This window comes from Sminthopsis crassicaudata, chromosome 4 (genome assembly GCF_048593235.1).
Source record: "Sminthopsis crassicaudata isolate SCR6 chromosome 4, ASM4859323v1, whole genome shotgun sequence".
Taxonomy (NCBI): domain Eukaryota; kingdom Metazoa; phylum Chordata; class Mammalia; order Dasyuromorphia; family Dasyuridae; genus Sminthopsis; species Sminthopsis crassicaudata.
This window is the reverse complement of record NC_133620.1, coordinates 56,147,446-56,160,167: the sequence shown is the minus strand read 5'-3', so window position 1 is coordinate 56,160,167 and position 12,722 is coordinate 56,147,446. Positions and strand designations below refer to the sequence as shown.

Genomic DNA, 12,722 nt, shown 5'->3' with positions numbered 1-12,722 from the left:
CATGATGTAACTAAATGTCTTATTAGAAATGGTGGTTTGTGGGACTGGGTAGGAGGAAGGATTGGTTTGAGTGGGGGGAGGTTGTGGGGAAAGGAAAGATGAGGGAGCAAGTGTGGGAACTCCCAGTGTGAACATTTCCTTCATCAAAGCAAATCATTGTTATCTGTCCATCATTCTCAGAGGACCATGACATCAGGGAGGGGATGCCATGACAGGAAAGTGAACTAGACTAAAGTGAGAGAGGGCTGGGCAGAGTCACCCTCCCAGAGCTATCTGGGCCTTAACCAAAACAAATCAGCAGCTTCTCCAACCTTACAATCTCAGTTTCCTAGGGCATTAAAAGAGGTTAAAGGCATATATTTTTACCATGTTTAACATATATTGGATTACATACCATCTAGGGGAAGGGGTGAAGAGAAGGGGGGGAGTGGGTCACTTCTTCTAGCCTTCTGTCCCATGGAAAAATTCCTTCCTTAACAACCCTGTCAGAAGGCAATCCAGCCTGCAGTTCTTGAATACCCCCAAGTGAGAGGAAGCTCACCCTTTCTTGAGGTTATCTATTGAATCAGCAGTGGCAGAAAATAAAAATTGTAATAATTCAGGAAAAAATTATGAAGCTGCTATATGCTTTCAACCCTTCTTTCCAACAATATATGAATCATTTATAAATAGGTTCTTTTCTGTTGAAGGAAGAAATAAAAGTTCCATCATATTTGCTATTTCCCCCTTAATTCCTTAGAAATGAAAAAACGTGATTTTAAAAGATTTTGCCAATATTTAATCTTTGCAATCCACTAGAAATTGCTGAGACATAATCCTGAATTCAACTTTATTTGGACTTCTGAATAAGCACTTATTTTCATTTTTAAAATGTGCAGAAATCTTGAATTGTAAAACCAAGTACTGCATCCAAAATCAGCCAACAAACTTAACATACCTAGAACTCAGATGTGTGTGTGTGTGTGTGTGTGTGTGTGTGTGTGTGTGTGTGTGTGTGTGCGCGCGCGCAACTATAGGAAAGTGAAATTATGCAAAAAGTCATATGTGCCTTAACCTGGAAGCTGGTCCCTTAAAGACAACCAAAGCGTGGTGTGCAGTTACAAACAAAATGTCAGATTTCATAGATGAAGAGATGACAACGTTCTTCATTTATGCTATTAAGTCATATCATTTAAGTACCAAAATATTTCCTTTATTTCACTTTAATAAGCATTAATTATGTGTTTACCCTTTATGAGGGAGGATTCAAAAATGAAAAAACAAAGCTTCTTCTTTCCAAGAGCTTGCTATTCATTTAAGAAGAATTAAAGAGGCTGAAAGAGAATGACATTCAGATAAGGAAAATACAAAAAGTACAGAATTTGAAGAGAGCAAAGGAAAGACTCAGACGATGTTTGCTAGGTAAATCTAAGAAAGGAGAGAATCTATTCAGCTGGGGGGGAGAGAGATGGGATTTAGGAAGGCTTCTGAAAAGGAGCACAATCCAGGCATGAGGGATGGCCATGCAAAAAAGCAGAAAAGTGGGAGACAGTGATATAAAGAATAGGATACTGGACTTTCAGTCAAGAAGTTCTGGATTCAAGGACTACTTTAAACACCTATTTGATTCTGAGCAAGCAACTTGATCTCTCTAAGATCCTTTCCAGTTTTTTAATCGATGATCCTATGTCAAACAGAGCCTCAGACTGCAAGCCAGGTTGGTTGGAATACAGAGAAAACAGGAAGGGAAATAAGGTGAAATAAGATTGGAAATGGAGGTGGAAGCCAGATAGTTACAAGTCTCCCAGACTAAGAAATGCATGTTTTCTCAGTGGCTCCGATTGTCCATAGGAAAGTTTTTACTTTTTTTTAAATTTATGGTAATACCTGTCGAAGGGACAGAAGAACAGGTTTTTCTTGAAATATGGTTTGCTCTCAAGTCAGATCCATTGCTTACCATAGTATCTAACATATGGTTTTTATTGTGGACAAAGCAATAATTTGGATAATCCAAAACATGTGTGTGTGTAACATATTTGATGATTCTTTCTCTTTCCTAAGGCTCTTCGAGTTGGGGAAAACAGCAAGATGAGTTTGTTCATTCTTTGAGTACAGATGACTGATAACAGAAAGGAAGCAGCTTCCAGACGTGTGAGGTACCGGGGGCTGCTCACTGGTGATTAACAATCTGCTGTAAATAATCTACAAAATGTAGTCTCTATATGAACAATTGGCATTTGGTTCATCTCAGCTCAAACAAAGCCATCTGCAAGTCCTAAGGCCTAACTAAATCTGGCCAATCGGGGATGAGGCAACGTTTGCCAAACTCATATCCCACTTATTACGTCCCACAGTGGTCGGGGGAATGGGGGGAATGGAAGTTCCCCAACCAGAATCCAGTCATTCTGCACTGGCAGGCCGGAATTTAAGGATGCTTTATGAAGGCCACCATTGGAGCAAGGAGCAGGTACCAGAGAATTTAACAACATGTGTGTTTATCCTATAAAGATAATTACCAAGTGTACCTCAGGTCGGAAAGCATCAGCATCACAAGCACAGGATGAGGGAAGACAGGGCTGGACAGCAGCAGTTCATGAAAAAGGACCTCGGAGTTTTACAGAAGTATCAACTCCAAGCTCGCAGTGAGACCTTAGCCTGCACTTACAAGAGTTGTGTCCCCAGCAAGGGAGGAGACAGTGTTGCCTTATTCTGCCTTGGTCAGATTACATCTGGGGAGCACTGTGTTCAGTTCTGGAGGTGACATTTATAAAAGGCTATTGTCAAGACAGAAGCGGTCCAGAGGTGGTAACCACAGATGGTTAAACAAAAATCAATCTCTATGAGGAATGATGGGAAAGCTTGAAAAGAAAATGCTTTTTTGTGTCAGGGGCTCTAAGAGGCAGAAAGCATGACTCCAGTTTCCATGGGAAAGAGTAATTAGAGCTGTTTTTAACTTCCTCCAAATCAGAGAACTAGAGAATGGGATTTTGAGTCCAAGTCAATATAAGAAGTTTTAATAATTACAGCTCTTCTGGAGTAGTGTGTTCTCTACTTATTACTTGATATAAGAAATAAAACTTCCTAATCACTTAGGAAATGCAGAATAAGCTGCCTCAGAAATCAGCAAGTTTCCCCACCTAAAAGTCTTCAAATAAAGGCTGGAATAGACATAGAAGGTTTTCTCATTACATTGTGTGTTGGACAAGATTGTTTTTAATCCCCTTAGAGCTGTAAAATTCTGTGATCCTAGGAATGATGCTGCCTTTTACCCTCTCCCCTTCCCTAATCGGTGTAAATCAAATCATTAAAGCTTTGGGAAGACAACCTTTCAAAAACAGGAAAGGCAGAAATGGACTTGTGATATAAATGTAAAAGCAAATGTGCTCCAAGGACTACTAAGGTCCAATTTGAATCCAAAGTTCTATGATTCCAAACAAATGTGATATTGATGTCAGCTCTATAAACTGAAAATTACAGATTGAACCTGGGGGTTTAAAAAAATACATAAATCTAGAGTCTTTGGTAGATTATAGGTTAAAAAACAATAGCAAACCCCCACTAACTATTCTGCTCTCCATTTAGCTGCTAGGAAGAAAAAAATGAATCAAGTGCACTTACTTCTTTCTACTGGGACCACTGACTACTGACCTCAGAGGACTAGAGGGAGCCAATGGAAAAGATAAGTGAAATGCTGTCATCTCTAGGCGCATAGATTGAACTGAAAGGGAAGAAACTCAAACATCACCTATCATTTTACAGGGAAAGAAACTGAGGTCCAGGGAGATTAAATGACCAGCCTAGGTTCACATGGCTAGTGTGTTTGAGCAGAATTTGAAATCAAATTATCCCAACTCCATTATATTATGCTCCTTCAAATACAGTAATCTCCTTTCCCCTGCCTGACAAATGAAAGCAGAAGGTCCAAAGAGTAGCAAAGCAAAAGTTCCCTTAGGTACAGACAAGATAACCTGTTTTCTTGCAACAGAATCAACTCAATTGAGTTTTTTACTCTATTCTCAGGGGATATGGAAATAAGATTTCTATAAACAAAGCATGTGATCTTTTTTTTTTAATCCTTTGGTGACTTTGAATCCAAATTGACCACTTGGGAATTTTAATCCCTTCTAATCACCTAGGGATCAACATGAGATTTTTTTCTCCCTAGCTAAAGGAAACCCATACAGATCACAGAATATCAGAGGATGGGACTATAAGTTTGGAGTTGGAAGGGATCTGTAATGACAATTAAACAACCTCCTCATTTTACAGATGGGGAAACTGAGAGCCAAGAAAGACTAAATGATTACCCTTGGTTATATAGCTAGTAAATAAAATAGCAGGGCTGGGTTTTAAACATGGCTCTCTTTCCATGGTACCACAGTGCCCTTAGCTGACTGAAAGGCAAGACCAACATCCTCATCTTGTGGATGAGTGAGCTGAGATCCAGATCCAGGCTTCTTCCCACTTCTTGCCCCTAAGAGGGAATGTGAAGAAGGGAATCAAGATTGGCTCTGGCACCTAGGACATGCTTGAGCTGTACCAGAGCCTACTTCAGTAGGGTGCAGTGAATGAAGAGTGAGCCATAAAAACAGAAGTAAACTGAATAAGGGATACCAAGAGGCACATCCTGGCATCCCAGCCACAGAACCCCGTAGTAGCCATACGGCCCTGACCATCCTGGACTCAGTGCATGCATGATGTCTACTCTGTCCCCCCATCCACCTCTAAGTATTCTCTGGCAAACGTCAGAGCTCACTGTTGAAGGGTTATCTGGTACAAGTTCCTACATCTACCTAGGAGAATAATAGGTGTAAGCAAGAAGTATTTCTTATATTCTCTCTTCCTTAACTAGGAAAAAAGGAAAATGACTTCACTTCAGAAGCCTTTGATCATAAGGAGACAGGACATGATCTATGATTATATTGGAAGAGGGAGCTCCCTGGGAGCCCCACAGTTGGTACCTTGCTGTAACTTAGAAAGTTTCCGGAATGACAAGAGATTAAGTGACTTGCCTGGAGTCAGAGAGCCAGATCATGTCAGAGGCCAACCGGGAAATCAAGTTTTCCAAGCTTCAAGGTCAAGTCTTGATCCACTTGCCCCCAATGTCTTACACTGGCTTGCAACCCCCCATGGGGTTTCGTAACTGAATGTGAGTCACAGAACTATGATTTATCAGTACACGTTCGATTTGTTCACCTACTTTTATATACCGATATACGCAGGGTCACATAAAAATTTCTCAGACAAAAAGGAGTCACCCTGCACTAAACCCCAGTCATGAATAATGAAGGAAGAGCAGAAAGAAATCAGAAAGGCAGATCCTAGCAAAGCTGCCTGCTCTGGTCCAGAGAAAATTGTAATTCTTTTTTTTCTTTGCCCTTCTACCCCTGGGCAGGAGGAAAGGGGGAGATACTATGTCAGGCACTGGACAGTATATTCTGGGGTGCTATTCAGAACAGTAAGAGCACAGACAGCTGTGTAGAGAATAAGAAGTGACAGAATTCCGTGCTTTTTTTTTCCCCACAAACAGAAGCTCTTTTTCCACTTCATTCATTGTCAGGCTCCTGTAACAGTTCCGGGCATTCCTGCAGAATGGCCTTCTGTGTATGTCGGTGCTATAGTCTAAGCAAGAGGGATGTTCTCCACCCCGCGGAGAGGTTGGACTGTGCTGTGCTCAGAGACCTAAATCTGGGCAGGTCCCAAGGGCAAACTACTCCTAGAGAAGAAATGTCCCCCTTCAGGAATGAGGCTATTTGGTAACCATTTAAGAAGTTACGGGCCCCCAACCACGGCTGGGCAAGTTTGGTTTTCTTAAGTCATAAATAACAACGCAGTGAAATTTCAAAATAGAGAGATGGAGGGGAAAAGCAGACAGAAAGAGGGGGGAGGTAGGGACAGAACAACGACAGATCGGTGACATTTTACTCTTTAAAATCCAGGCACACAAAAACTTAACAGAGCAACGGACATTTTGTTTTGAGAATATATCATTCTTACAAAAACAACCATCAATATTTTAAATGCAAGCAACATCCTGCCACAAGCCAAAAAAAAAGGCACACGTCTGTAAGACAGAATTAGGAAAATATTTACAAAACAGTGTCAGAAATTGGTCTTTTGTACTTGCCGAGGCTTTTCAAAAGTGCCTTTTTGCTTATTAGGCGAGGCACGCATTAAAACACTTCTTCACAGCATCCCTACAAAAAAAGCATAAATAGAAACATAAGTAAAGCAAACCAGAAATTAATCTTCAATTTCACCTACTCAGTAGAACCCCTCTAATTAAGGAAAGAAAGGCAATGTAAAAATAACTGTTAAAAAAATAAAAAGTATAAACTGAGGGAAACCAAAAACTGGAGATGTGGCTTATACTCTAAAGAATAAGTTCTCACTAATATAAGCCCTAAAGAAAAGAATCCTTATGGACTTTCTTCACCCCCTGCTATGAGACAGCCTTCTCAGGGGACAGACAATAGGTCCCTCTTCAGACTCATCTTGGTCATTAACTCAGAGATTTTCTCCAGACACTAAACACAACTTCACACTTTACAGGGTGATCATAATCCCTCTACCCACTGCAACACAAAGGCTCCTAATTCCCTGATCTCTTTCCTTCTACAAGGCCCAGGCCTTTAGTTCAATTAAAAATGTTAGTAGCAGCAGGAGAGATAAGGGGTGACATTTGTAATTGAAAAGACTTTAAATTCAATAGCATATGGCTCAGAGTTAGACGAGAACTCAGAGTTTTTTTAGTCCAACTTCTTCATTTGAAAGCCCTCCATGAATGCAGGCTACAAAAATAATATAGTGGGTCACAAATAATTTAAGAAATCAGAGGGGTTTTTAAATTTCTACTTATTTTATTATTTTTATTTTTTTAATTAAAAAAAAAACTTATTCCCACCACTGACAATTAAATTTCTTCTAAAATATACACAAGGGGACATGAATAGAGATCAGTAAATATTAATCCAGAGTAAATTCAAATTCCCAGAGAATTATGCAAAGATAAAAAGTTTGGACATGCTGATTACCATCAAATTGGAAGGAGTCTGCTTATTTTTAGATATAGAATTGATCTCTTGTATTAAAAAAAAAAGTTTTTCTTCTTATATAATTTTCTGACTTTTCTAAATTCCCAAAACAAGTGTTAACTTAGTCACCCTCTACAGAGAACAAGGATGGCTACTCCGTGTCAAAGTCTATATCTAGAAATAGTACCTTTTTGGACAACGGTCATTTAGAAAAGGTTTGGTAATTTTAAAAGAGAGAATAAGGAACAAAGATCACAAGTGCCAAAACTTGAGGTGTCCAATGACATAAATCGCTATTTATACTGTCTTAATATTAAAACTTTAGAGTTGGAAGGCACCTGGGGTCTAGAGAGGTAAAATATTGCTCCAAAGTCACACAACAGTTTAATTCTTTCTGTAGCAAGAATATAAATAACCTAATAGTAATGTTATTTCCAGTTAAAAGAAGTTTTAAGAAATTCTATTATTGGTATAATGAAGAAGGGAGAAAAAAATATTGAGATTCTTCCATCAAATCCTCAATAATACTAATAATCTGCTTTAAAAAGGAATATGTACTCATTTTCACTTTTCGTTGTTGTTTGCTTGCATTTTGTTTTCTTTCATTTTTTCCTTTTTGATTTGTTTTTGTGCAGCAAGATTATTGTATAAGTATGTATACATATATTGAATTTAACACATTTTAACATGTTTAACATATATTGGATTACTTGCCATCTAGGGGAAGTTGTGAAGGAAGGAGGGGAAAATTTGGAGCACATGATTTTGTAAGGGTCAATACTGAAAAATTATCCATGCATATGTTTTAAAAATAAAAAATTTTAATTAAAAAAAAGAGAGAGAGAGAATATACACTCAACAGGGCTGATTTCAGAAAAGCTTGGAAAGACCTAAATGAACTGATGCTGAGTGAAGTGAGTAGAACTAAGAAAGCAACAAGATTCTGTGATGATCAAATGTGATGGGCATGACTTTTCAACAATGAGGTGATTCAGGGTAATTCCAATAGATTGATGATGGAAAGTACCATCCACAACCAGAAAGAGAACTATGGAGATTGAATGTGAATTAAAGTACAGTATTTTCACTTTTTTTGGTGTGTTGTTGTTGTTTGTTTGCTTAGTTTTTTTTTTCCTCCCTTCTGATTTTTTTTTTTTTTGCTCAGTATGACAAATATGGAAATGTTTAAAAGAACTGCACATGTTTAACTTATATCTGATTGCTTGCTGTCTTGGGGAGAGGGGAAGAAGGAAGAGGAGAAAATTCGAGAGTACAAGGTTTTGCAGAGGTAAATGCTGAAAACTATTTTTTGTATGTATCTGAAAAAATAAAATACCATTAAAAAAGAATATGCACTCAAGGATGGTATTTTTAGAGGGATATTAAATGTCAGTATTAAATGTATTGATATAAACATGTACTGAACCTTGCTTACCTTGCAAATGGTATGTAGGAAAGACTGTACCTAGAAAGAAAGAAAACATTCAAATCAAAACAAAAGTATTGATCTCTTTACTGAAAGGACGGAAGTGCCCACGCCCCCTTACATCACTGCACTTCTGCCCAAAGTGCGCACGTACACATCTGCAAATCACTGTCTAGGAGAGGCTCACCTATGACTACAGAATAACAAGCCACATGGAGAGCAAATTCTATGATTTTAACTTTGTCAGCAGAGAATTCTATCTAAACGAACTAAATACAAAACAACAAATGACTAATCAATGAAAAATTTTAGATGATGAAAAAGAACACAAGGCTCAAAATAATTCCAAATTTTAAACTCTTCTCCATTTCATTCAGAAACTTTATTTTGTCCTTTTTTCAACTTGATTTTATTTTTTGTTCATTATATCTGGAGGTTTCTAAACATCCTATATGTTTATGCACTTCTTACATTTCTTAATTTTGAACACACACACACATTCTCACTCTGTCTGTTTCTCCATATGGGTGTATGATTTGCATGTGTATACATATTACACATGTGTAATGTGTGTGAGAATGTACACTGCATGCATGTGTGTACATGCTTGTCACATCTTATGTGCCAGCACATTGTACATTATATACATGAATCACACATGTTGGGCAATATCCACATATCCAATACATATATATAAAGAGATAGAAAATGAGACAATGTGTGTGCATTCAAAATTAAGAAAATAGAAGATTCCAAAGGCATATAGATTTGTTTAGAAGCCTCCAGATAGGATTACAGTAATCACAAAACAAAATCGACTTTATACAAATGGGCAAAGTACAATTTGTTCTCAACATGGAAATCATTTTAGAGTCAGTAGCCTGCATAAAAGTTAGACCGCTCACTGGAGAAAACAATGGCCAAAATAATACCAGATTATAAGAAGAGGTAAAGATTTAATGGAATGTGAACAGTCACAAACCTGCCTAGGAAATTATGAACTTGCTTTTAAAATAGGACAAAAAAAAAGTTAGCATAAAGACAACATCTCCAAATATTAAAAATTTTTTGAGAAGTCTGATGTTTAAAAAAAAAAAAAAAGTCACCACAATGAAGAAACCAAAAAAGTCCAGAAACTTTCGGAGCAGGCAAACATTCAATCTCATTACTAAGTATTAAAGAAGCACAAGTTCATCTGCAAACATTGAAGAGAACTATGAGAATATCAAAAGCAACGGAAGGGTTAAAAGCTACACATAAGTAAGGGGCAGTGTCAGCAATTAGATTTTTCAAAAGGACTTCAATTCAAATGAAAGTGATAAAAGAGATTCTTGCTGTGCCAAATCAGCTTGACACAAAGAAGCCAGATGCTCATTACTTTTCATAGCCCACTCTCTTCCCGTATCTTTTTAATCCACCTACTTGACAGGTATTGACTTCTACCTCCGTAAGCTACGTTAAACCAGAAATGCCAAAGCTGGGGTAGAGAAGACAGAAGTACCGTTTTAAAATTCCCGTCTTCATCTCTCCCCAACACCTCCCCCAGGATTTTGCACAGAGTAGGCACCTGATGCATGATTATTGTATGAAATAACGAATAATGTTACTTACCACGTCAAGGCCAAAGATTGCAAAATGCAGAAAATGAGAGCAAGCCCCTTGTTGTGCCACTGCAAGAGAAAAAAAGTAATTATGTTTTGGATTTTTCTTTTTAATAAGTCTATAACTGGACTAAGCCGGGAAGCAAAGAAAACAATACTCACCCAGAAGGCGGAACACAGAGTGAGGACAAGACACAGCTACAGGGAAAAATGGAGATGTTCATTAAAGTCATTAAGAAACAAAAAAGTAAAACCTAAGTTTTATGTAGCAAAACAAACACCTCGTGTGTAAAAAAGAGGAGATGTTTAAAAGTATGCTTTTCTCCGAGTGATTTTACTCTAACCATAAAGGCTCCCCCTCCCCATTTTAAAACTGATCTATCCATACTTCCTGACAAACATACAACAGTACAGTTCGGACATCATAACCTTATAACCATGCCCCAAAACACCTTTCCCTTCAAACTGCACATACATGCACATGTGACAGAAGAGTTATGTCAGATCGGCTAGCAAAAAGCCACATTAGTTGGGGGGAGGGGGGAGAAAGGCCTCTCTGACCAAAGACCACTTATAATCTGCTGCTCTGGCAAGGAGCTAAGAAACACCGTCCCACCAACAAATATAATCGTCTTCCCCAAAATGCATTTGCATGCAAAGTCCTACTTAAAAAATAAATAAATAAAAACTCTCCTAGGGAATCCAGTGTTGAGGGAATACATGCTGACATCCAACATCTTAAAGAGGTAGGGGGACCCAACGGTTTTCCTAGGCCTCTGAAAGCCATCTTCAAAAGAGATTTGTCTGGGTCGGACAAGAATGACCGGGAAGACCTGAAACTTGTGAATTCAGCCACTTGTGTCTCCCCCCTCCTGGGATCTTAAGCAATGGCAGGTGGGCTCCTGCATAGCACATGCCTTACAGACTGCTAAATGACACAGCAAATGTAGAAGCAGAAAATATGATGTAGACATGTCTGTCAGTAATGAATAAGAATGTGCAGTAAAGCCTGACGTCATGAGATGACTTACATCGGAGAAGGGCTTCAGAGCATCTTAGCCCAAACACTCTTTTACAAATGAGGAAATGGAGCCCAAAGTTACACGGCACCAATGAGAGTATGACAGGAGCTCAAAGGAAGGAACAAGGTGGAGAGTGAGCTAGGTGATCTAAGGTTTCCTTCCCTGCTCAAATCCTTTATTCCAGGTGGGTTAGAATAGTCAGGGGAGGCTTCAGAGAAGGAGTGGTACTCGCGCTGAGCCTGGAAGGAAGAAATAGCCAGAGGGATGAGAAGAAGGCACCAAAAGTAGAGGAAACGGCATCTGCAAAAGCGCAGAGAGGAGGAATGGGGAATGGCACGGAAGGTGGGAGGATGGAAAGAAGGCCAAAGGATACATTTCAAAAGAAAAGAGAAAAGAAATACAAATATTGAGAAACGAGTCACACCAACAGAATGGGTTTTGTATTTCTGAAGTAAGCTACACGGCAACTGGATTGAGTACGTTTCCTTCTTCACCAAAAGGTGGATCTGCTCCGTTAATGAACCTGTCGGTGAAGAGCCTGCATCCTTGACAGGTATTGCCCTCTGGAGGAGCTCAACAGAAATGGCATTTCTAGACCACCAATGAGCTACTTCTTAAGGTCGTTTTGGGTTCTGGTTTTTAAACTAGATGGAAAGAAATTGTGGTTCTTTATTTTAACACTAATTCTAAAGGTAGTTCAGAGCAAGAAAAAGAAAGTAGTATACAAATTACTATTTAAAAAAAAAAAGTCAGACCCCCACAGAATTAAAGACTCCCTATTTGGAATACATTACAATGCAATCCTTACCAGCATCACAATGGTAGCGATCAGTCTTGTAGGTTCAAACATGCGCTTCAGTTGCTTCATTGGTCCCATGAGAAAGATAGTACTGCAGAAAGGAAAACGCATGCTGTCTGAGACCAGCGGGACGAGGCGAACACGAGGACCGGCGTATTGCTCTTTCCCCCAACCCCTCGCGACACATCTTGATGCACGTTTAATAAAGATATCCTCACCGTAATCACAAGCCAAGGTGCACATTAAACCCTCCATCCACAAAAAGGCTCAGATGTTAACAAGCTTGCTATAGTTTTAAGAAGAAACTCTCCTTCCCCCTTTTTCCCCCCAAAAAAGTATCTGAGGTTTGAATGAGACCAGAGAGAGGGAGAGAGAAATTGCCAACTAAGAACTGAAACAAGCAATGAGGCAAAGTATAAGGCGGTCTGAAGAACGATTCCTCCCTGAAGCCTGGTGAACACAGCCCCTCCTGTGCGGGGGACTCTACTACTATGATTGCTAGAAGCGTTTAACGTCCAACACTGGCCAACACTGCGGCACCCGGCCCTGGCCAGAAACCTTCCCTACTTTTCTAAGTACTGGTCAGTCTCATGACTTCCTCTGCCAAGCTGATAAATTAAGTATGCGCTCTCTTCTCAAGAGTTCATTTAATTCATGGGTGTTGCTAAACATCAGCCAGCACGTCAACTTGTCATTAAAAAATTGAATTACATAAGTATTTATATAGATATAGATATACATGCATACATACATGAATACATATGTATATGTGTGTATTATATATAATATATACACACACATATATACATATATATGTATACACACGCGCACACACACACACACACACACACACACACACAC

General features: G+C 38.9%; 1 protein-coding gene across 2 annotated transcripts in view; it reads right to left on the bottom strand.

Moving 5' to 3' along the window:
* Window positions 1–12,722, bottom strand: part of SFT2D2 (SFT2 domain containing 2) — a 34,224-nt gene that overhangs the window by 1,185 nt on the left and 20,317 nt on the right. Inside the window, exons 4-8 of one of the 2 annotated variants that reach the window (XM_074266533.1) lie at window positions 11,871–11,952; window positions 10,203–10,238; window positions 10,051–10,109; window positions 8,449–8,478; window positions 6,107–6,176 (exon numbers count right to left, since the gene is read on the bottom strand). In XM_074266533.1, coding sequence (XP_074122634.1) covers window positions 6,137–6,176; window positions 8,449–8,478; window positions 10,051–10,109; window positions 10,203–10,238; window positions 11,871–11,952 — 247 coding nt within the window. In that variant the 3' untranslated portion in view covers window positions 6,107–6,136. Of the gene's footprint in view, window positions 1–5,893; window positions 6,177–8,448; window positions 8,479–10,050; window positions 10,110–10,202; window positions 10,239–11,870; window positions 11,953–12,722 lie in introns of those variants that run through there. The other variant, XM_074266532.1, reaches the window with a different exon arrangement.